The sequence below is a fragment of the Cetorhinus maximus genome, chromosome 7, assembly GCF_964194155.1.
Source record: "Cetorhinus maximus chromosome 7, sCetMax3.hap1.1, whole genome shotgun sequence".
Lineage (NCBI taxonomy): Eukaryota > Metazoa > Chordata > Chondrichthyes > Lamniformes > Cetorhinidae > Cetorhinus > Cetorhinus maximus.
Genome location: NC_135885.1, coordinates 82,384,592 through 82,410,752, shown reverse-complemented (window position 1 = coordinate 82,410,752; position 26,161 = coordinate 82,384,592). Strand labels below are relative to the sequence as shown.

Here is a 26,161-nt window from a genome sequence, read left to right as displayed (position 1 = left end):
ACGTGAGGTCCGCACAGAAGCGCTATGCACTCCCTGTGTGGGCGGGGGGGAATCCCTAAACCCAAGAGTGTGCTCTTTCGCGCATGCGCATGAAAGAGCGCACTCATCTCCCTGAGGCTAAGTGCTGCCTCAGGGAGATCGTCTCGAATGTACAAATTATTAAAAGTAGAAAAAAAATCCCTGACATGTCCGCTCATGTGACACTGTCAGGAAGATTCCAGGTGACGGTGACTAAACTTGTTCTCACTGAAGAGGTAATAAACCAATTGGATCAATGAGTACCTGAGTGCGACCATGTTCCTTCATCATTTTGTGAGTCAGCTGAGAAGGTGGAAGATGAAACTCAAGTGATCAAATACACTGATATCCACATTTACCCGATAGTGGTGACCCCTTTGTAAATGCACCCACAGCTACCCATCCACCACAAGTGGTAGTTAAGAATGCAATCAGTCAAATAAGTCCAGAACTACAAACAGACCCAAACCATGCAATATCCGCCTCTTTCTTCTGCATTGAATGACACAGATCTTACTGCTACACCAGGGTTACTGGAATTGGGGGGAAAGCAGGATGCTGATCAAGTCCCTTCCTCACAGCTTCTTAACCTGCCTAAATATTCACTTCCAGAAGCAGTAGTCCAGGATTACCCAAGAGTTTACACACAAGAGGCTATAAGGAGTCATAAATCCAGGTGTAAAGAAAGATGGACAAAACCACCAAAAGGAACCAGGGTAAACTCAACAGACGAGGAAAGGGAGCATATCAAATGCAAAGGAAGGGGCAAACTCACAAAACCTAGTCATGAGAGAGAAGCATCAGATTGAGAGAGATGTAACAGCAAGCAGAGGAAAAAGAGGATTAAGTCTCGATCCAAATAAGAGAACATCCATCATCTGTTTGGACGAACTAGATGGCAACAGTCAAACTAACAATGCACCAGATACTGCAACTCTTACCAAAGGCCAAATAAGTCAAAGTAAAGAGGTCCAAAGAGAGGCTACTGATTTTTCAAGTCTGACAAGAACATGATCAGAGAGAGTCGTGGAACCTCCAGACTGATTGAATCCATGAAGTTAGAGACTTGGGGGCAGAGGGGGTAATATGTAAACATAAATATAAAGTATATATGGACAAAGATTGGAGATGTAGTATTAGGATGTTCAAGGTTGAAAAGGTTAATGTGTGGGACTGGAGAAACAGCACCACCCACATAATGATGTAAGAGACACATGACCAAGAGTGGAGAAGAGAATGCTCATGGTTTAGACTGAGTAACATCTATAGTCTTGTATATCTGTATATAAGTTATGTTCATCCAATAAATTGTTCAGGCAAACCCATGTCTCAGCAATCGTTCCTTAGCCAGTCACAACCAATATGCAACAGTAGGCACAGTAAAATTCAGCCCATTGGGTCTAATTCTGGGAATTAGATTCTAGGAATGGTGTTAAAGCTTTGGAGAGGTTTCAAAGGAAATTCACATGTATGTTTTCAGCGAAGAGGGACTTCCGTTACCTGCAGAGATTAGAGAAGCCGGGATTGTTCTCCTTAAAGCAGGGAATGTTAAAGGAAGGTTTAATAGAGGTGTTCATAATCACGAAGGGTTACCATACAGTAAATAAGAAAAAATTGCTCATACTGGCAGGAGAGTTGATAACTAGAAAACATAGGGCAGGATTTTTCCTAATACGGGTGGGCGCAGAGCCGATCGCGCCACCATTTTATGCGGGTGAGCCAATTAAGGCCCGCCTAGTGTAATACTGTGGTAGCCCTCAGCGTTACCTGTGCGGATGGGGGAGAAGGGAGAGTCGGGGCCAGCGCTCTTTCACACATGTGCGCAAAAGAGTGCTTCAACCTCCCTGAGGCATGGAGCTGCCTCAGTGAGGTTGAATCGATATTAAAATGATTAAATAAAAAGCTTAAAAATTCATTCAAACATATCCCCTCATGACTGTGTCACATGAGTTGGGACATGTTTTTATATTTGTGGAAATTTATTTATTTATTTAATAAAAGCTTCAGGAAACCTCATCCCGCTAGTAGATGAGGTTTCCTGAAAAGCGCGAAGGCTGCTTGGCTATTTCGCCTGCCCGCCAACCTTAAGGTTGGATGGGCAGTGTTCACAAGTGCTTCAATTAATTACATGTCAGCGGGCGCGCAGCCGACTCTGGTGCGCGCCTGCTGAACGAAATATCACGATGGTGTGTGATGACGTTGGGACGCTCGCCCAACATCATCACGCGTCATTTTACGAGTCGTCATGTCGGGCCCGCCCCTACACGCCGACCGGAAAATTCTGCCCATGGGTTTAAAATAATTTTAAATAATTATTTAAAGGGAGGTGAAGAGATTTTTTTATATGCAACCACCTATTAAGATCTGGAATGCAGTACCTTAAAGGGCGGTGGAGGCAAATTAAATAGTAACTTGCAAAAGAGAATTGAATCATTATTTTGAAAGGGAAAAATTGCAGAGCTATGGGGAAAGAGCAAGAGCAGAGACTAATTGGTAACATCTTTCAAGAACCAGCACAGACACAATCAGCTGAATGGTCTCTTTATGTGCTGTACGATGATGCTATGAATCATTTTTGATCATGCTTCTTAACCCTTCATTTCTATAAACATACACACATCTTTTACTGATGTAACTTAGCTGTTACTTTCCAGGATATATATTATTAATATCCACTAGATCTCTTTGCATTACGTTATAATGATTTAAATATGTTATAGCACCAGGCTTTATATTTGCAGGAGGTTATATGGAGTAGCTCAGTTTGAAATTGTAGTGCTAATTTGGAACTCTGGCTCCCAAGTTTGAGCTATCATGAAGAAAGATTATAGTTGTAGATTAATGTTAAAATTTTGAGTAGTTCAGATATGTAGAGGTTTTCCCAGTTTCAAGTTGACATGTTAGCCTTGTCAAGACTACAGATGGCAGATTCAAAGCATATTGATTGACATCAGGCATTTCCCTCACACACCTACCTCAGGGTGAATAAATAGCAGCTAATCTTTTCTGATTGTTTACAGTTGAGGGAGATTAGTTAAGGTTAGCGTGGTTAAAACTGTACTAATCAATCAACACAATCAGAATAATTTTTTTTAGCATGCAGATTTTTAAGGAAGAACAAAAGAGGCTTCCATACTTCTGGCGAGAATTCCAGATAGTATCTTAGCAATGAATGTTAAATCGATCAGAATTGTCTTCCATAAACAAATTTTAAACATTGTAAGACAGATTTCTCTAGCAAATACAAATAGACATGTGATGAGAAGTTCTGTGCATGCACGAAAGGCTGAAAACAACATTTCCTTTTCTCCAGAAGGTTCTGAGGAAAATGGCTGTTAACATCCCTGGACTTGTGGCAGTCATTGTCTTCTATGTGCTAATTCTTGCAACTGGAATTTGGGCTGCTCGAAAATCGAAGCAGGAAGAGAAAAAATGCACTGGAGACAAAAGTGAGGTGGCCATGGTTGGAGGGAGGAACATTGGAACCTTGGTTGGGATTTTTACGACAACAGGTAAATAGACATATCTGGAAAAGTAAAGCTGCTGAACGCCACTTTCGTTGCCAAATAAAAACAATCTTCTAGGTATCAGAAGTTGTGAAATCCAAATTCCAAACACTTGTAGAGTGGGCAACCTGCAATGCCCTACCTTTCCTGTCTAATACAGTCACATTCGACAGAACCCAACAAGTCACCGGAGTAGATCCTAGTTGTCTATTTTTAAAGTGATTAATTTATCATGGAATTAGGTAAAATCTAATCCATTGGTTCAATCAACAAGTATGAAGGGAACTCCAGCTGGTATATAATATGCAGTGTTCAATAAGAAGTTAAAGAAGCCACACTCATACTAGGCATTCCTACGAATGAGGTGCCAACAAAGCTACAACACAAGGCTACGTGAATGCTCAGCAATGGAAACAGCATATAATTGAAAGAGCTAAACAATCCCATAACCAATGAATCGGATCAAATATTTGTAGTCTTTCCACATCCAGTTGTAAATGGTGTTTTATTTGTTCATGGGATTTGGGCGTCACCAGCAAGGCCAGCATTTGTTGCCCATCCCTAATTACATTTAAGAGCCGTTAAGCATCAATCATACTGCTGTGCATCTGGAGTCATATATCAGCCAGACCAGGTAAGGAGTGCAGATTTCCTTCCCTAAAGGACATTTGTGATCCAAATGGGTTTTTATGACAATCAATGGTGGTTTCATTGTTGTGCCTTTTTAATTCTAGATTTTTATTAATTGAATTTAAATTCCACCAGCTGCCATGGTGGGATTTGAACCTATGTCCCTAGAGCGTTAGCCTGGGTCTCTAGCTTACTAGCTGAAAGACCTTATCACTATGCCACAGTATCCCCTTAATTGGTGGGCAATTGAACAACTAACAGGAGGAGGAGACTCTTTGAACATCCCCATCCTCAATAATGCCAGAGCCCAGCATGTGAAAGATCAGCATCAAAAGAAGCATTTCCAACCATCTTCAGCCAGAGGTGTCAAGCGGATGATCCATTTCAGCCTCAGGTCTCCACCATCATAGATGCCAGTCTTCAGCCAATTTGATTCACTCCATGTGATGCCAGAAATGTCTGAAGGCACTGGATACGGCACCAGCAACATCCTGCGTGTAGTGCTGAAGACTTATTGTCCAGAACTAGCCATGTTCCAGTACAGCCACAATACTGGCATCTAGCCAGCAAAGTGGTATATCGCGCAGGTATGTCTTGTCTAAAAAGCAGGACAAATCTAATTCAGTCAAATAATGTCCCATCAGTCTAATCTCAATCACCAGCAAAGTGAAGGAAGGGATCATCAACAATGTTATCAAGCAATACTTACTCACTAACAACCTGTTCACTGAAGCGACATCTGTGGAGAGAGAAACAGAGTTCATGGTTCCAGACGATGCCCTTTGATCAGAACAGTTCTGGTGATCAACCTGAAACATTGGGTGGATTTTTGCCACAGAGTTAGGAAACAGGAGCTGGATTTGTTTTTGGGTCAGAATTGGCCTCCGGTGGAAACTGGTTAAAGTTAAGATTTTCACCTAGGGAAGCTCTCAATTGATATAAAAACAGGTTTCCTGACCATTTAGAGCCAGTGTGGGGACAGGAACAGAGGTGGGTCAGATGAAGTAGGAGACCCATTTTGACACACCACAACCGCCATTACAGAGGCTGCTGGTTATCGTGAGGAAGAAATCTGTGGTTTGTGTCAAAGCCTTCCCACTGCACCAGAGGCAAGTGAGGTGTCACAGGGAGCCAGAGGCCTGGCACCTGTGGAAGAGCTCCCCCTGGTTCATCGATGTCGACCTAGATCTAATGCAGGAGGCTGTGTGAGAGAGGAGGGAGGTTCTCTTGCCGGAGGGTGGCAGGACGAGGCAACCTTGCCTTGCAGCAAAGCTTCTCTATGTTCAGCATCATCTCCTTGAGTCTCCAATTCCTCCTCCTCATTTACTTCCTGCTACTGCTGCTCCAATAATGAGCTGTCTCCTTCCAGGGCCTCACCGACCTCAAGGTCCACACTTCTCTGGAGGGCCATGTTATGGAGAATGCAATGGATTACTACAATGACTGAGACCCTTGCAGGACTGTACTGCATGGCATCATCCAACTAGTCCAGGCACTGGAATCGCATCCCCAGAAGCCCAATGGCCTGCTTGCCCTACTGAGCAAGTGGCATTGATTGTGTCGCTTCTGTGCCCTTGGCAGCATTGCCCCTCGTTCTTCTGCCCCCATGATGCCAAAGGGTGCTGATCCTGATCAAAACCTGATCAAAGCTGAGTACCTACTCTTCCTGCCACCTGCACAGTGCCAATGACACCCCCTTACCAAGTATTGAATTCTGCTCTGTTTCTTTTTCCAGAAGTTTTTCCATCCATTCTATGTCCATCAACCTAGCACCAGTGAGGCAACATACCTCTCAGGACTCTGGCTCAATGCCCTTGACTATAAGATTCTGCATTGCTACCACTCTCCATTTGCCTCTCACTCTCTTGGGCAGTCCACTTCTCCTCAGTGATGCTCATGACCACCTTTCTCTTCGTGGTTGAAACTGTCCACCTTACACTTGTCCAACACTATATTGGACAGTTCTAACAATTCAGGGATCCTGTGAGCATACGTGAGCTACGTCTCCCTCTGCTGCAGCTGCTTCATTCTTCCTACACTATCCCTCTGACTTGAATTGTCCAACGCTGCCTCCTAGCTGAACACAGTCTGGAGAGTTTGATCCAGAAACCCCTCATCTTCTCACAACAATCAAAACTCCTCTTAATCACTTCACACATAATTACAGAAGAAAATAATCTTGTCCAATGGCACTTCAAGCCTGAACTCCCTCTAAAGCTGAACTTCACTATGTTTGTGTGGCAGCTTAGTAAAATATTGCATGCAAGAGGTAATGTCACCTGCCAATTTGAAACAAGTTTTACACCCAGCATAGTTAAACTATTTAATAGGGAATCAGTTTGTTTTTATTGTATATTGGAAGTCAGGGATTGATAAGGGGGCCTGAAATTCCTATAGGACCACTCCACTGGTGGAATAGCAGCATAGCAGCGTGGCCAAATGCAGAGGTTCAGACCCCATCCCAAATTATGGGAACATGATCGTTTACATATGTGGGACAGGCACATTGTGCTTCAGTGGAACCCATTCTAAACATTTAGCAAAGATTGCATGCTGCTCCACTGGTGTAGTGAGGGCTGAGGAGGGGCCATTTTTTTTTTTAATCTTCTGTGGAGAAAAGGACCTCTTATTGAGTGTGATCTGTCCTTCTTGGATTGATTTCCTCTCTGACCAAAAGAAAGGGGGCCTTTTTAAGGCTGCAGCAGGACTCATGCAAACTCTCGGCTGACAAGAGTTCTCCTGAAGATACGGAATGGGTGGAACTCCCAGAATCCCCAGATATGCCTTATTAGAGGCGGAGTGGCCAGATGATCTGCTCACAGAAACACCCTCCCCCAACCCCACCAATAGAAATGAGAAAGCATGGGAAATGGGGTGAAAACGTTGTCTAACTGCTCCACCTGACTTTTTGTTTTCCAATTTGGGGTTCTCTGGAGTTCTGTCTTGGTCTAGACCATAATGGTGGGGGTCCAAAGTCTTCTCTAAGTTCTCACAGTAGTGTAAGATGTCCATTTTCCCTTTCTAACTTCAAAAAACACAATCTTGAAGAATGCTATGCTCTTTTGCAATTGGTGGTTGCAATAGAATAGCTGATCATGTGGTCTAATCTTCAAGAATCCGCCTAGTAAGATTATGGCAACTAAATTACAATGTCACACCTTCATTAATATAAGTGTGGCACAGCAGGTCTTAAATGCATTGCAGTAGTCAAGTCTGAAGATAGCAAATATATGAAAGAGTCACATGAGGGAACATATTTCATTACATTTTTATTTTCTTTTTGTTCATATATTGCTACATCTCCCTGAGGCAGTTCTGGCCCTCCAGCATGAAATCACAGTCCAGTCCCAATCGCGCGCAGGGGTCAGCTTCCCAACCTCCCCTGATCGCCCCAGCCGAGCCCGCTCGACATGGGCTAAATTCTGCGCCAAGAGATGGCCCAGCCCAGTGCATCCTCCTGTTTAACTTCTCTACAGAACCATACCTAACAGAAAGGAAAACTTGCATTTATATTTATACTATGTTATTATATTATACTTGCATGACTTCAGAACATCCCAAGCATTTTCAAGTCAATGAAGTACTTTTGAAGTGTAGTTATTGTAATGTAAGAAATAATGATATATAATGATTTGAAATGGGTTAGCAACTTCATTAAAATTATGAACATAGTAATTTTACACAAGCATGTTAAGCAATGCACCTAAAGTCGAAGTGAAAACAATTTTAACCTCTATAAAATCTGTCATATATGGTAATTTGGGAATCATGCATATGTCGGTGTGACTATTGTAGCTATGGCACCAAGTTACAAGTTCATATAAACCATCTTACTTTTGAGCTTTACTTTTTACAGCAACATGGGTTGGAGGAGGCTTCATCAATGGAATTGCTGAAATAGTTTATCTGCCACATCGTGGAATAAGCTGGACACAGGCACCCATAACTTATTGTTTGAGTCTTATTTTAGGTAAGAGCTAATAAACAAAATGGCACAATGCAAGATTAGTCCAGCTACACAGATTTAAGTGCAAGCAAAGATGCAATCCTCTTAAACAAAAGTAAATGTGTGACCAGGAACTTTGTCGTTGTTCAGCTGGTATCCTGGAGAAAGTATTGCGCAGTATATTACACCTAAGGAATTTATTTAATCTTTTAAGCATGTTTATAACCTGTATTGGTTTAAATTAAACAAAATTTGAAAAGTTCATTGGATAACAAAAGCACAGTGAATGACATTATAGTCAAGAAATTAGGTATTCATGTAATTTATAAAGATAATGCAATGGCACAAAACACTGGCACTCGAATGTGTTTCACCACAAAACAATAGGACACAGGTTTTCACCCACAATTTTCTAAGTGGTAAGCTGTTGATCTCAGCTGTATAACTATGAGTAAGCAAGTGAAGACCAAGCACTTTGCTCAGGAAAGAGAGGAAAATTGGAGAGAAATTTGGTTGTTCTTAAATGCTGCCTAATAGAAACTCACCATCAGCAGAGTTCTGGGAGTTGGTCGCCTCACAGCTAGGGATCTAAGATTGGTGAATAATGTGAAGAGATCATCAAGATGGGAAAATCAGAATACTTTTATAAAAAGGATATGGATTTGAAAGAAGTTAAATGTTACTGAAGTATGACCAGCCCTTAATCATCAAATATTAAAATGTACCTACAACCCCAATCCTGCCGGTACCATCATCAGCAGAGCACTTGTCAGTTGAATATTGTACATTAGATAAGTTGAGATTGTGGAAGTTTTGTTCAGTTTAGTTTTGAGCCCAGGCAAAGAATTCACAGTTTACTTTCTTGGGAGCTGAAATAAATTTGTGAGTCTCGACCAATTCAAATGGAATGTTGTGCATCTGAAGGAACTGGTTTGATGGGCCAAATGGTTACACAGTTCCTTACAATCTGATCATATAAACATAGATGCAAGTGCCATATATTAGGGAGCCAAAATTTTTCATTGTTTCACTGGGTCTAAGAGATTTTGGGGATTGGGATTCTGTTCTATTTGCCTTGAAAGAGTTGGGGCTTCCTTTGGCTTTTAAGATAAATGAGAGCAAAAAGTCAGAGCTGGGAGCAGAAACCAGCTCATGCAAAAGGTCCCACTACTTTGTCCCAGTTGACACCAAGTGTATCAATGCTGAGCAAGTTGAGCTATACTGGGATTCAGAAGGAGAAAAGTGGGCCCCAAAAGCCTGAGCACCTGAAGAGAGTGGTTCTACCTTTTAAAACATGTTTATTAACAGGGGGCCGTGTAAGAGACCATAGCTGGAATTGGGTTGGTTAGGGTGGAGCAGAGGAGGGGTTAGTATTTGAGTGCCACGAATAGTGATTTGTACCATTGCTGTCATGCTAATAAGGTGCCTACCCACTGGTCCCATCAACTTTGGCAGGGTCAACACTGGGGGGCAGTGGTAAGGCACATCCTAGCAAAACAAACAGAATTGCAATGTGTAGATGTTTTGCCCTTATAAATATAGCTTCCACTTTTACTTTTAATGCAGGTGGCCTTTTCTTTGCAAAACCAATGAGGACCAATCAATATGTCACCATGATGGACCCATTCCAGATTAAATTTGGTAATATCATGGGTAGTCTCCTCTTTATTCCAGCTGTATTAGGAGATATATTCTGGTCAGCTGCTATTCTTGCAGCATTAGGTAAGTTTTAAAAGTTTGCTGAATATATACATATTATTGTATTTGTTGGCTGGCTTATTTATTATAATTCCATGATTTATTAACAATGATTCACATCTATTTCAGGTTCTACGATGGCGGTAATTTTGGATATTGAAACTTATTTGTCCATCATTCTGTCAGCTTGTATAGTTATTATATACACATTATTGGGTGGTCTCTACTCTGTGGCATATACAGATGTGATGCAAATGGTTTTCATTATCATCAGCCTGGTAAGTATTTTCTAAGTATAACCTGATATCAGAAATTCTGAAGAGTTATCTCTATAACACAATTAACCCTGGAGTTCCTCCTGGGTAAAAACAAGTCAAACAACATAAAAGATTGCAAAAATTTGGACATAAATAAATGTGTTCTGTTTGTAACTATGGCCAAACATCTGCAATCTTTTCATTGCAGCCATTGAACCCTGTACCCACAAAATTCACTACAATACAAGTTTCCTCCAATTGCACCTGTTTCAGGGATTTCATTAGATTGCTCCCAGGTTCTCAGGTACACAGGCATCTTATCTATGGTCACATGAATCCAACGCAAATCAGCTGCTGACTAAAGGCGAGTTCAAGCCTTATGCCTGGCCTGCTGCTGCAGAAATCATACATCTTAAAAAAAAACTTGAAGGATGACTCATTTTTAGGCCAGGGAGAGGAAATTAGGAATACATCAGAGTTTGTACAGAACAATTTAAATCAATTACTGCAAAAGTTTGCATGACAAAGAAATTAATAAGTGCTTATTGTCTTCAGCCTCATTCAGAAGGGAATTATTCCCCACCTTTTTTACTAATCCACCCTAATGGATGCCATCTACAAGACGCACTGCAGTAACTCACCAAGGCTCCTTCGACAGCACCTTCCAAACCCATGACCTCTACCACCTAGAAGGACAAGGGCAGCAGACACATGGGAACATCACCACCTGCAGGTTCCCCTCCAAGGCACACGCTATTCTGACTTGGAGCTATATTGCTGTTCCTTCACTGTCATTGGGCCAAAATGCTGGAACTCCCTCCTAACTGCACTGTGGATGTACCTACACCATATGGACTACAGCAGTTCAAGGAGGTGGTCACCACCATCTCCTCAAGAGCAATTAGGGATGGGCAATATATGCTGGCCTAGCCAGCGACGCCCACATCCCGTGAAAGAATAAATCCCTAGCACTGTGAAGCTCCATTGGCTCTGCTCCAGTCATGAATTAATTACATTTGATTATGCTGATTGATTCATGGGAGATTTTACATTCAGTCTTACGCTAATTAGCTTGCACAGCAACTTTGTACAATATCACTTTGGCCAGACAGGTGCACATTTTAAACACAATTTTCCAATTGCACCTTAGAGATTATTTGCTTACCTCTATTTATTGCATGTATTATGGAAAAGATGAAAATGGAAAGATGGACAGCAAAACTTTAATTTAAACAATTTTTAAAACGTTAAACATTATGTGACATTTTGTACATCGCGTGCATGATGCTACAATTCAGATTGCATTGTAGCATAAATAACTGAAAGCTCAAATTTCTCCCAGAAAACTATTGAGCTCCGGTCCTGGGGCTGCCTGTGTAAAACTTTGGTTGCTCAGTTGGAATAGTTTTGAACAGCCCTGCTACGTGGAAAAATTGACTTCACTGAACATGCATTGGCTTTGAAAAGTGCAATGTGGAAAAGATCTGAAGTCTGTAAGATCTATTTTCCAAAAGAGCAGTCGTGGAGATCAATACAGGTTGTGAAGAAGGTGCTTACCTCTTTCTTTCTCCTTTCACTTGCCTTTCAAATCATTATCATGTGGCATCATGTCCTCAACCATTTATGTCAGTTTAGTTATTTCTATCCATGTATAATTTCAAGCTCATTCTTTATCAGACATTGATCTTTTTTTGGAAGGATTTAATTGACTTGGGGGTTGGCAGGGATGTTGCACCATTAGCTCAGTTAGCTAGATGGCTAGCATGCAGTTCAAAATAATGCCAACAGCAGTTTGTCACTGGTGGCAGGCGATTGCCTTCCACCTGTGTGTTCCATCCCTGTCCTGGTTGAGGTAGACTTGGGACCTACCTTCCTGCCCAACCCCTGAGAGTGGAAGGCAATTACCAGTTACCACTGACAAAAACTGCCAAGAAAATGGCTCAGGATGAAGCATCAGCAGGCAATGAGCCAAGGATCTGTGTTCGGGCAGAGCAAACATGAACGAATGAATGAACAAATTTACATAGCAATCATTTCTGCATGGACTTTGTAGTGATGAGAAAATTGGCTACCATTGTTGTAGGTGGAAGTCCAGTGCTGACACACTTTCACCTGCTTAACATTCAAGGGGCAGATCTACCCTGTTGACTCCTGAAAGGAGGGAATTGCCTGAGGGAATAGTATAGATTTTCCTTCAATTTGTTCGTAGGTCATTCAATTAGAGCTTTTTCATTTTGCTCTAGTCCTCCGGATGATAGGTAGGTTGTCATGATTAGCAAGATTATTTGATTTATTACACATATATTACATACAATTATATAAATATCACAATATGAAAACTGTCCATTTGCCCTATTTGGCTAGAAGGCTAGAGTGTGATGCAGAATGACGCCAACAGCGAGAGTTCAATCTCCGTATCAGTTATAGTAGTTCATGGAGGCCTGCCTCCTCACCTTGCCCCACACGTGTGTATTAATGTCATGACCAAGCTCAGGATAGACAAGAGCTGGAAACCATGCTGTTGAAAACGAGTGAATATTTATTGGCTATTTACACTGTTTATAGGGACAGACTTTAGCAGGACTCCTTTAGAACCTTTTTCCCTCAGGTTCCAGTTACATGTGATCTGACATAATTGAAACATCACTGATGATGCACTCTGACAATTAGCATAATAGCTATTACCCCCTTATACTACACCTCGCCCCAGGTTTGTCATTCTACTCAGAAACTATTTCCATTGTTATCCTACTCTCATTACCCCCACCCCCACACTCTCTTACATCGGTGACATCAACCCCTGACTGTGGTCTTAACTCTCTTTGAGGATGTATAGAATTTATGTGCTCCATAGGCTGGGATTTCCCGCCTGCGTTGGGTGTGTTCGGTGGCGTGAGTGGACAATATGGTGCAATCGGTTTCATGATGGCGTGAAACCAGTTTGCAATCTTCCACTCAGCCCATCAATGGTGGGCCGCATTCTCAGCCATCGGATGTTGGGAACCTCATTGTAATCCATCAGTATATCATTATTAGGCCAGATGTGCGCATGGGGGGCCGCACTTTGTTCAGGACTTCAAGGTTTGTTTGCCTACCTTGCTTTGGTCAGCAGTCGCCGTCATCAGCGCCAGGCTTCACATACAGCACCACATCACTTGTAAGGGAGCTCATGGAAGGTCTCTAGCTACCAAAACAGTCATATTTGGGTGGCTTTTCAATAGCTGCAGGGCAAGGTCTTGCTTGGGGAAGGGGGAGAAGTGACCTCAGGCAAGGGAAGAGGCTGCAGGATGAGGGCTGTATTGCGGAAGGTGGGTATCCCAGGGTATGTGTGGGGGCACATGTTGATCAATGCAAGTGGCCTCAAGATGGTGAGGGCTGAGGAGGCAGCCTCCAGAGGAGTTGAGGCTAGATGGACATGTGAGGGTATGTGTGTGAGAATGGGTGGTGATGTCCCTTGAGCTGGCAGTGAGTGAGATGCCAGTGAATGTGCGATGGGCTTGAATGTGTGTGGCTAGAGTGATGAGATACTTGCCATACCCTGGCTGCAAAGATGAGATCATTCATCCTCTATCTGCGTTGGATGGCCAAACTCTTCTATGGAACATTGGCACTGATCACCACTGTCACTGCCTGCCATACTGGATTAGTGATGATGCTGACCATCCTGCAGCCAGAACAAGGGTAGAGGACATCACGACAGGCCTCCATGGCAACCAAAAGGCATTCCAGTGACGCATCATTAAACCTGGGGTCTACAGTCTTTTTGCCTTTCGTGGACATCTTCCCTGTAGTAGTCATGGGCTGGAAGCACTGAGATGTGTACGCATGGCTGGACTTTAAATATGGCGCTTGGCGTGATGAAGCAGTGAGGTGATGGCATGATGGGCAAATGAGAGCCTGCCCACCATAGAAACGAAGTGTTTCCTGGGAATGCATAAGTAATGAGGCGGGTTTGAGACGATATGGCGTGAAAGCCTGCCATCACGGCTGGCAGGTAAAACGTCATTTTACTCGCCCGCTACTGTGCTTAGCGCAGATCTGGGATGATTCCGCTCATAATCTTTTCCTTGGAAGGCACCGATCTCCGCAGGCAGAGATTTCTGCTTCTGTTCCGCAGGATAAAGGTGATGAGCAGAGATCTTTATTTTCTTCTCCTTTTTCTTTCCCTTCTTCTTGGTACTCTGGGGAAAGGTTGAAATGCTGTCTGGTCTTACTTGAAAGAATGCAGCTCATACAGTTCCTGTGAGGGTTTGTACAGCTCTAGAAGGTCTACAAACTTCTACTGCTGCAACAAGCCTAGTATGATGTAATGCCTCATCCATGACTGAATCAGACGGATGAAGAGAAGGACAAAGAATATCCTGAAGACAAATTGATAATTGTCCTGCTAATACTGTAGGAATTTCTTTTTCTGTAGTTAGTGGTTCAACTTGCACACACTCTTCAGTGTGAGTTTGCTCCTCAGTGGGCCTGAACTTCTCTGGAACTTCATCAGAATATACCATGTCACCAGCATCAGCAATGAAAGGAACATGCAGAGCCAGAGAAATTACACTTTCCTGCACATCTATGGCATTAGTAAGATCTGTAGTAAGCACCTCCGTAGTTTTTGGTCTCCAGATTTAGCTTCAGATACAATGATAGCAGGGATTTATTCTACAATGGTTACGGTGGCAATAGTTAGAACTTCTGGTCTCAGTTCTACATTGTACAAAAGAGTTCTTGCATCAGGTTCTTGTTGTATGTCATTGGTGTCTTCAGAAGATTGTACAGATGGATTTTCAACCTTATCACGTTCTTCAATAATATGCTCTTCCCCCTCAGCAGAGGTATCTGGGCTGTCATCATCTACGCTGTCTTCAAAAAGTAAAGCAAGGTACAGGATTCCTTTTTGAAATCATCGATCTCACTGGCATTTTGGTTATGATCCTCTTCCACCCTTTCCTGAAAGAGCAAATTAAGGTCTAAAATATCATCTTGTGGCTGGTCACCTTCTTCCTTGGTGCACCTGTCTCCCACTTTGTCTAGCTTCTCCTCAAAGAGAAATGCAAGATCTACGATGTCCTTCTGTGGCCATTGGGATGGAGTTTTATCAATGAAGACTCTTGTGGATCTACCACTTCTCCTAAGAATAATACGTGCTGTTCTGCAGTACCAGCTATTTCTTGGACACTTGCAGAATGGAATGGTCTGCCTTAAAATTTTTGACCTGAAAATGGAAGCTTCCTGCTGCAGCATACTATTTAAAATGCCCCCTCTTGTAGCAGGAGCAGCTCTCGGCATTAATGACTGGGCAGGCTTTGTGCTTTTGAAGTTTTTTTCCCTCCACAACACAGACATAGAACAATGGCGCTTACCGCACCCTCTTCTTACTGGCTCTGTTTTCCAGCAGGTGCTTATAACTCTACGGTTCAGGAATTGGACTGAGTCGGTGGTCTGCCCCCAGGAAGGCTCCTTATCACCCCAGATGCATAACCTGTTTTGCTTGCAAGGTTCAGTCTGCCTGGCTAACTGTAACGCTTTGGACAAAGTGGGATCTTCTCCTGACTGCAAGAAGTCTGACAATGCTTCATCAATCACGCCCACTACGATGCAGTCTCTGATGAGCTTCTCTGTCAATGTCCGATGCCCACAGTTATCTGCTAAGTGATATTGGCATTTTTAAAAGGTTCGATATTCTCTCCAGGGTCCTGTCTGCGCCAGTTGAATTTTGCCCAGTATATTATGGTATTGCGCCTTAGGCTAAAGTAGGAATCTAAGGCCTTGATGACCACCTCGTATTTAGTGGTTTCTTCCTCAACCTGCTGCCTTCTTAAAATGTCGTCGGCCATAGCTGCCGCTTGCATAGAGGAGAACACTGACCTGATCCTTATCTGGTTTCTGAGTGAGTCCGGAGTTCAGGTATCGACTGAATCGGCAACACCAGTAACTCCAGTGCGCAGCTTGGCTGAGGGCCTCCATGAGGTCCAAGGGTTCAGGCAGAAGTGAGACTTTCTCCATAGCTCTGTTACTTATCCTCTGATTGTAACTCTTCAACCGGTCAAATAACTTCAAAAGTATCTGCCTCTGCCTCATCACTTCATAATTTCAAACAGCTTTATCAAATCATTTCATAATCTCCTCTGTTCTATCCAAACAGCATTCATTTTTAAAGTTCTATTTATTTGTATTTGCTCTTACATGGGAGTATCCTAATGATTCTTCACCATTACTTGCTCTATCTCAATATACTTCCTATAGTATGGAGACCAAAACTGCACAATGAACTGCAACAGTGGTCTTGCTGAGGTTTCTTACATATCATTAAATCTTGACTTTAATATCCTATGCCTCTTAAAACACAGTTTTGAATTTTTTATGGCACCTGAGGTGTTTCTTGTGAATGTGAATCTCAATAATCCTCTGTTCTTCTACATGGTCCATCTTTTCCACAATCAAAATATAATTATTCACTTATATTTTATAAATCAATGTGCCACTTCACATTTTTGAATTTTACTTTCTCCTCCATTCCACCATTTTGCTGTAATGCCCTGGCAGCTTCCTTTGGTCTTCATAATTATTGACTTTTATTTTAGTATCATCTGCTCCCTCTATCCCTATATCTATATCATTGACATAGTGAATATCAGCAGCCTTTCAGCCCTGAAGGGACACCATTACCCACTTCCAACCACTTCAAGGAGTGAACCACCCTTCACTCCTACTCTCTGTTTCCTCCTTTCTAACAAAGTTTTAATTCGATTTGCTCCTTCTCCAATTCCATACATTTTAGTGTGCTCCAATAGGCTCAGGCTATTTTACATACATTAGAAAAACTAAAGAATATTTTTAAATTTTCTAGTGTGATTAGAACACAACATAACTTTAGAGTTACAGAAATGTTCAAAGCTAAGGGTATGAAGTGACATGTTAGTTTATATAAACTTCATATTTAGACTCTTGAGGAAATAGATATTGCTGCACAAATCAAAGTGATGCTACCTACAATTATAGGGGAATATCTACATATTTCTTCAAAAATCATAAACACATGAAAAGACTAGGATGAGGCAAATCAAATAGATTGCAAGATATTATTTTCATACATCATTAAAAGTTCAATGCACCGTCAAACTGCTATGACCACTCTTCTCGAAAATAATCTGTTGTTTTGAAAATCTCTCCCAAAACTCCACCATCCAGCATTGACCTGATTACAAAACCCCTTTCAAAAAAATCAAGTTTATCAGAAGGTCTCTCACTTTCTGTAGTCAGGCTTAAAAAACAAGTTCTCTTCAATCCTCTTTAAATGTTTTACAATCGATCTGATAATGTTTTACAATCAATCTAATAATGTTATCTTTGATAAGGTTGCAATATGCAATTAGACAGTAATGTTTGATAATGATAAAACGTGACAATATTAACTTCAAGAAACCATTAGCAGGAATGCAGCCTTATTCTAGGGTACTTAAATGCAGTAACCTTGAGTATCAATAGAGGTTCTGCTAAACTCCTGCTGTAGCTGCAGAAGTAGTCCAATAGAACCCACTGAAAAAAACCCAATTGTATTAGGCACCTGCTGATTCAGGGATTCCTTAAACAACCTTCACTCACTACTTATAAAACCAATCCCATCAATGAATGCCTTCAGGAATTAAACCTCGATTGAACTCCCTAAGACAGGAGGCTGCAGGTCAAGTGGACTAGCCACCAGATGGGTGCAAATGGGTCCCACCAGAGAGTTCAGGCAAGGGAGTAGCCTGGACCCCAAAGAAAGGACAACATTTGTTAACTAAACTCTCGATCAACCCCCTTTATAAAGGAGTACAAAGTAGAAGTAGATAGGGATTTCAGGAGAGCCTAGAATCCACAGATTTTTGTAGCATGGGCCAGATGGGTGTCATAGGTCAATCCAGAATGGCCCCGTGCAAATTAGGTACCTTCCTGTTGATCCCGTAGATATTGTGATCACAGCCTACAGATTTTTGAAGTAACTGTGTCACTAAGAGTCCACTATAGAATGCTAATACAAAAGTGCAGGAGGAACAGCCTTAAACTGTGCTTAGCAACATATATAAGTTGACCCATTTCCTTAATTAAACATCAGATCAAAATGCCAAAATTATTGGAACATGATTGGCAGGAAATCTTACGGGATTTATTTTAAACTTAGTTGTATAAAGTATTAAAATGTTAAAAGACACCTCAGTGCAGAATTACAATAAGTTCCACAGCTACACCGTTACTGAGCATAATTGTCCATAAAACTGGTAAGCTTGACTTGTTGATTGTATTGTACTACTGTTACAGCACTTAAAGTGCTATAAAATATCTCTGGTTGCTTAATATTAGAATCATATGCTAAAAAGAGCCTTCATGATTATCTAAGGTAAAACAGGATTAAATTACAATTATTTTATTTTGTTTTCCTTACTAGTGGCTTTGTGTGCCGTTCACCATTACAAATCCGGCAGTTACTGACATCAAATATACCATGGTAAATGAACTTTACCAGAGCCCATGGATTGGTAAAATAAAAGTGAACCAGATTGCCCGATGGATTGACGATCTACTTTATATGGTTAGAATTCTTCACATATCAAACATTGGTATTATAATTATGCTAATTAGTCCATAATTAAAATTGTCAAAGCTTTTGTGACAAGGTTTGTTGTGATAACATTCAGGGACATAAAGTGTACAGAGAAGAGGAGATGTTGTAGTTATATATGTCAGATTCACTTGGGAGATTAATAAAAAAAAGTTGCTCATTTGTAATTATCTTGTGTTTGAGATATTGTGATGAAAGCATGCAATTAAATTGTTTCATTGCTTGAAATAACCATTGCTAAATAATTTACTTCTTGGATATCTTTGTTTTATCTAAAATGCCAACCTTATTAATTTCTTTCAGACTTTGGGAGGTATTCCTTGGCAAGTGTATTTTCAGCGAGTTCTTGCTGCATCATCAGTTTCTCAAGCACAGAAAACATCTTATATTGCTGGTGTTTTATGCTTCATTTTGTCTTTCCCTTCCATCATTATTGGTGCAGTTGCTGTTTCTACAGGTATGGAATATAACCCATCATACTGAGATTAACAAAACACTGGCATTGTTTATTCTACATGTGAGACACTGATTATGATGGCCCTTGACATAAGCGAGCACACTAAACTAGCCATCATGCAGAGGGTATTGTTTTCATTTTACTGGCATGCAGCTTCTAAGCATTCTGAGGAGAGAGGAAACTTGTTGACTGTATCTAAACAAAACCTAAGAAATGAACTATACATTGCCAATCATGATGACCTCAAATTTCTCACAGCCTTTTGGAATGTAGGACAGCAATGCAATGAGACTTCAGCCACCTATGAGGTGACACAGCTGAGGCCATCAGAACAGGTGGGATCAACTGTTATGACCAAGTGAGGAGGAGTGAGCTGGTTCCCCTTTATTCAGCCCCCTCGATTGGTTGCAACAAATGTTTTTTATAATTTCTTTTCTCCGTATATGCCTTTCCCAATCCAAATGTATTTACTTTTTAATAAGGAGCCAATCAAACCAGGTTTTCTTGAGTCATAGAAAGAGTATGTTTATTATTTACTAAGCCCAGGGAAAAAAATAATAAAAGACATGATGGCACACACACTGATTTCAGAAGCAGGAAAAGTCAGAGTCCAAATATAAGTTAAAAGAATATACGATTAAGTCCTTTGCTTGTTCTTGAGATGTAGATTGTTGAACTTTGCAGTTGTTTGAACTTAGCTAGTTTCCTTTAAAATCCTGGAGTTCAATTGAAATTCAGGTAACTGCACTTTGCTGGAGACAATATTAGTTTTGGAGAGAGAGAGAGAGAGAGAGAGCTTCTTTACTGCTCCTTTCAGCAGTTTTTTCCAGATGACTTTGGCTTTTCGCTCTAGTTTTTGGTTTGGCAAAACCAATTCTTAAACTTCCTGTCTGTATATTCCAAGCAGAAATTCGATTAACATGCCTTGCAGTAATTGTTGTCAAACAAGTAATCACATTTTTGATCTTTCATCTTAGAAACTTCTGACACATTTTAAATTAGTAGGAACCAACAGGTGATGGGGTTATTTCATCCTCCACAGGGGGTTTTGAATGTCTGTTGGGTAATTGCCTGGCTAGCAGTTCCCATTCTCTTAGCAGAAGTACACTTGATTAACATCTAGCACTTTGCATTTTAATGCTTTCCTTTCAAGGGTCCCTCACAATTGGACCTTGATACTCCCAGGTATAGAATTCCATGAGCAGCATGTCAGCAGTGCAACCCATACAGTAACGTTCCAGAAAAGATCAGATTACAATTCCTGACATCAGGTGACTGTGGTAGCCATCTATGGTCAGTGGCTTTTTTTTTGTATTTCTTTTTAAATAAATTCCTCCTTAAACAGTTCAATATGTTTTTGGTTAGCTGGTGAAGCTACAGGTAGATCTCACTCAGTTACAATTTCCTGTTGTCATGACGCAACTTTTTTCCACATTTGTTGCTGAGCCAAAGAACATGTCCCATATAAGCTGTCATCATTATAATCATCATCCTCTTGTTCTTGTTCCTCCTCATTTGGTTTGGGGAAGGAAACTTGCTGCTGCAAGACTTAAAAGTCTGCAGTACCTGTAGAGGCAGCAGCTTCCTGAAGGGTAGGCAGACAATTGAATTGAAATTAATTATTACAAAAGAATTCTGAACTTCTCAAGATCCTTTTCATAACAGCACAAGAGTTTTCAGAATCCAAAACATTTAATTTAATTCCCATCAACTCATGGAAAGCAGTCTCAGACTGATCTATGCTTTTATGAATCATTTCAATTGTTTATAACTTGAGAAGCATGTTCTAAAGTGTTGAAGGTTCATGTGGACTCGAAACGTCGACTCTTTTCTTCTCCACCGATGCTGCCAGACCTGCTGAGTTTTTCCAGGTAATTCTGTTTTTGTTCTAAAGTGTATAGTCTGTCATGCCAAGGAGGTTCAAACACTGATATTTTTTATGTATATAATGAGATCCTAATAGAGCAAATGGCACTGAAAGTGATTGTTGGGATTGCATGGGAGAAACCTGCTGAAGGAAGTAACCTGAGCCAGCTGGAGTGAGGTGGCAATAATATTCAATGTCACCTCTCTTGTCTCCAGCATAGCAGACCAGTATCAGAAAGATTCAATAACCTGCAAGGGCAGTTGAGGAAGTAGAACTGCTACCTTCACCTTTTCACTTTGGTATTATGGACCATCACCTTCACTTTGTAAATGGAATGACAAATTGCCCTGCACAGTGGATAGTTGTGCAGAGACTCTCTAGCTCTGGAACTTGTTTGAAACTGCCCTCGAGGATTGCTTTTTGCATGCTATTCTTTCCAACACTAGCTTCTCCTGTTAAAAGGTCCTTCCAGCACTTTTACCTCCAGCAGAGTGATTGCAGACATATGGCAGCTGACCCAGGCTATGGAGTTCTAGAAAGGCATTCTAGTTTGGCTATCAGTGATGGTGAAGTCAATGGGCTGAAGCCAATTGAAGGCAATTGAGTGCAAAACTGCACTTTCACCTGCTGCAGCGTTTTAAAGAAAATCTAGAGGTGTCCCTATCTCATTGCTTTTCTTAAGGGCTGCACAGCCATTCCAGTTCATTTCCTCTTCTTCTGCAGGTCAGTCTCAGTAACAGGAGGACAGATGAGGAGGAAGAGGAGGAGGAGTGAGATGATGATTATTAAGACGGTGATGATGGCAACATGACAATGAAGAGCCTGGCTCCTTTCTTACTGGCCAATACAATGAATGGTAGGAGTTATGCTGAAGTCACTGTCTTCATGTACACCAGCAACAGGGAGGCATTTTTCTTAATTGCAGACACTAATCGAATATTTGTAAGCTTCATTGCAGTTTGCAACAATTACTCTCCCCAACCTATAGTAGTGTCCCAACACAAGTTGATCCTATGGATAGTTTTGCTGCACCAAGTTACGAGTTGCAGCATGAACCTCATTATACCTTTGCTCTGCTGCAGTCTGAGGCCACCGCACGGGTGTCATCAGCCACGTCCTCTGCAGGTAGCTCTTGTCCCCAAGGAACCAAACCTGCAGCCTCTGTGGACCCTGAGAGTGGAGGAGTTGTACATACTCCCTGAAAACTGCGCACAGACTTGCGGCATGCGTTTGTGGTGGTCGCACACCAGCTGCACAACCAGCGAATGGAAGCTCTTGCAGTTGACATCATTGACCCCTTATTACAACAGAGATCTGAATGCCCCGTGAGTGTAGTCAGTCACACTCTTCACCTGTGGGAAACCCGAGATCTAGGCGAATCCAATCCCTCTTGCATCCTGGCTGTCCTGGTCCCGGGCGAAATGCACAAAGTTGTATGGCCTCGCAAAGATGGCGTCTGTGACCTCATGGATACATTTGTGGGTGGAGACTTGTGAGACCCCACAGAGGTCACCTGTGGAGCCCTGAAAGGAGCCAGTGGCATAAAAATTGAGCCCTGCAGTCACTTTCATGGCCACTGGCAGTGGATGCCCTCCATGTCCCCATGGCACTAAATCCTGCAGTAGCTGGCGGATGTGACCGACCATTTCCTTAGACATGTGCAGTCTTCGGTGACACTGGTTCTCGGTCTGGAGGAATGAAAGGCAGTGTCTATAGACCCTGGGTTTAGCTAGGCGGTGACCAGTGACTGTGGCTCTTCAGCAGTGTGTGCGGGAGCCCCAGCCTCCCCTTCTTCCTGAGGATGTTGCTTCTCCCTCTGGGCAGTCAGGCACCTCCATCGCTCTCTTCCCTGTCGTCTTCACTCTCTCTAAGCTACAAGGCATACAGCTAGTTCCCCAGGGCCCATGCTTTTGATGTACTCCTCCTGCAGTATGAAAGAGAGTGGCGCATGGATTAGCTCTCCTGATTTAGTCTGAAGGCCGCTTAATGCATCCCGGAGAGTGCTGACCACCACTTGGATGGTCAGAGGTTAGTGCACTGCATGGCTGCCCGAAACCCCATCTACCTCCGTCCCACTCCACCTGACCGATTGGCAGCAGCTTTGTCCACTGGGCTGCATGCTGTGTTCTCAGCTCAGGCACAGGCATTCTCCTAACCCACACTGCAAAGCTGCACTGTTAGCTTGTACCATGGGAGAGACTGGTCCAAACCGGGATGATGACATAGCAAGGGGCTATGAGCGCCTCCGTCAGTGACTGCTCCATGGCTAGCGTTAGTAAGGAGATTGTACAACGTGCGCAGTCGTCCAACTGTTCTGCAGTCCACTAAAATGCTCATTAGTTTGCAGTCTGTGCCTGAGGGGTGAAAAGCTCTGGAGCATTTGGTGGCACTTCCATGCCCCTGTGTTGCTTGAGTGGGCAGATAAACTGGAGACCCAACTCCAAGCATGTCAATGTGGCTGCACCTGAACTGTCTCAGCTGCAGAGGTATAGTCACTTTATACAAGGTTTCCCTAATGCGTGGCCACTTCCCTCTCCCCCCACCCCGCACATGCTTGTGCGCTACCTTTAACAGCAGTGCAGCCCTTGCCCTCAACCACAGGGCAGCCCTTGCCCCTGCCCTCTCCAACGTGCCTCAGCCTTGAAGTCCAACAGGTGACCCAGACGAGCACTGTGCAACGTTACTGTGCACTCACCTCCGAGTTCCCCTCAAAATGCAGCCCGCCAAGTGCACGCCTTATATATGCTATTGTGAAGCACATCGGCATGGAATCGCACCGACGTGGATGGACGAGCCGCGTGGTGGGATCATTCCGGCGGGCTGGCCTTATAATGATATGCAGATGTATTACAATGAGGTTCCCAATGTCCGATGGTGAGAAACACGGCCCACCATCAACCCCTCTCTGGCTGCAGAATGGTCAGCGGTGTGACCAAACAGGCTTGAGAGGCGGTACCAGTGGTGATCAGTGCCAATGCCTTTTTTTTTTGCAAAAATATACTTTATTCATAAAATATGTTCAATCACATTCCAAACCATTCCAAAAACACCATTTCAAGGGTACAATCCGGTTCAACTTTTGCAAAATATATCACCAGGTGCATCAGTACAAACAATATTACAATCGTTTACAGTCTTTCATTTTGAGCTGTACAGCCCGAGGGGATTTAAACAGTCCCCAGTCCCTCGGTGCACTGTGGCAGAAAGGTCTTAGACAGCGACCCTTCCCCATTGCGCCTTTGCGGCAGCTGCCCCAAGCTTTAGTGCATCCCTCAGCGCGTAGTCCTGGACTTTGGATTGTGCCAGTCCGCAACACTCGGTCGGGGACAACTCTTTGTGCTGGAAGACCAACAAGTTTCGGGCAGACCAAAGCGCGTCTTTCACCGAGTTGATGATCCTCCAGCTGCAGTTGATTTTTGTCTCGGTGTGCGTCCCTGGGAACAGCCCGTAGAGCACGGAGTCCTGTGTCACAGAACTGCTCGGGATGAACCTCGACAGCAACCACTGCATCTCTCTCCAGACCTTCTTTGCAAAGGCACAATCCACAAGGAGGTGAACAACGGTCTCTTCCCCACCACAGCCACCTCGAGGGCAACGTGCAGAGGGGGTGAGACTCCTGGCATGTAGGAAGGATCTGACGGGGAGGGCCTTTCTCACCACCAGCCAAGCCACGTCTTGGTGCTTGTTGGAAAGTTCTGGCAATGAGGCATTCTGCCAAATGACTTTGACAGTCTGCTCGGGGAACCATCCCACAGGATCCACCCTCACCTTTTCCCTCAGGGCCTCTAAGACGTTACGTGCTGACCACTGCCTGATGGACTTGTGGTCAAAGGTGTTTTTCTGCATAAATTTTTCAACGAGGGACAGGTGGTACGGCACGGTCCAACTACTTGGAGCGTTCCGCAGCAGCGTGGCCAGACCCATCCTTCGCAACACCGGGGACAGGTAGAACCTCAGCATGTAGTGACATTTGGTGTTTGCGTACTGAGGGTCTACGCACCGCTTGATGCAGCCACACACAAAGGTGGCCATCAGTATGAGGGCGATGTTGGGCACATTTTTTCCCCCTTTATCTAGAGGCTTGTACATCGCGTCCCTGCGGACACGATCCATTTTTGACCTCCAGATAAAGCGCAAGATGGCTCGAGTGATCGCCACCACGCAGGAGTGTGGAATGGACCAGACCTGCGCCACGTACAGCAACAGCGAGAGTGCCTCACACCTGATGACTAGGTTCTTACCCGCAATGGAGAGGGAGCGTCGCTCCCACATGCCCAGTTTCCTTTTCACCATAGACACTCGCTCCTTCCAGTTTCTAACGCATGCCCTGGTCCCTCCGAACCATATCCCCAGCACCTTCAGGCCGTCAGCCCTGACAGTGAAGGGGACAAAGGATCGGCCAGCCCAGTTCCCAAAGAACATGGCCTCGCTCTTCCCACGATTTACCTTGGCTCCCGAGGCCAGTTCGAACTGGTCGCAGATGTGGATCAGTCTGCGCACCGACAGCGGATCCGAGCAGAAGACGGCGACATCGTCCATGTGCAGGGAGGCTTTTACCTGAGTGCCTCCACTGCCTGGGATCGTCACTCCTCTTATGCCCGGATCCTTCCTGATGGACTCGGCAAAGGGTTCTATGCAACGCACGAAAAGAACAGGCGAGAGAGGACAGCCCTGCCTGACTCCAGATTTAATCGGAAAGCTATCTGTTTCCCACCCATTGATTGAGACTGTGCTACTGATGTTAGTGTAGAGCAGTTGGATCCAATTTCGAATTCCCTCCCCAAACCCCATTTTGGAGAGCACATCCACCATGTAGGTGTGCGATATTCTGTCAAAGGCCTTCTCCTGATCCAAGCTGATGAGGCAGGTATCCACACCCCTGTCCTGTACATAGGCAATCGTATCCCTGAGCAGCGCGAGGCTGTCAGAGATCTTCCTGCCTGGCACAGTGCAGGTCTGGTCAGGGTGAATCACCAATTCCAGAGCGGATTTGACCCGATTGGCGATGACCTTGGACAGAATCTTATAGTCCACATTCAACAGTGAAATGGGTTGCCAATTTCTAATTTCCTCCCTTCCCCCCTTGTGCTTGTAGATGAGGGTGATGATGCCTTTCCTCATGGATTCTGACATACTACCAGCCAGGAGCATACTCTCGTACACTTCTAGCAGGTCTGGGCCGATCA

General features: G+C 43.3%; 1 protein-coding gene across 1 annotated transcript in view; it reads left to right on the top strand.

Moving 5' to 3' along the window:
* The first annotated feature begins 3,346 nt into the window (after positions 1-3,346).
* Positions 3,347-26,161, top strand: part of LOC144682420 (high affinity choline transporter 1-like) — a 44,397-nt gene continuing 21,582 nt past the window's right edge. Inside the window, exons 1-6 of the mRNA XM_078544830.1 lie at positions 3,347-3,530; positions 8,011-8,124; positions 9,667-9,822; positions 9,928-10,076; positions 18,478-18,621; positions 18,955-19,108. Of these exons, the coding sequence (XP_078400956.1) occupies positions 3,347-3,530; positions 8,011-8,124; positions 9,667-9,822; positions 9,928-10,076; positions 18,478-18,621; positions 18,955-19,108 (901 nt within the window). The remainder of the gene's footprint in view (positions 3,531-8,010; positions 8,125-9,666; positions 9,823-9,927; positions 10,077-18,477; positions 18,622-18,954; positions 19,109-26,161) is intronic.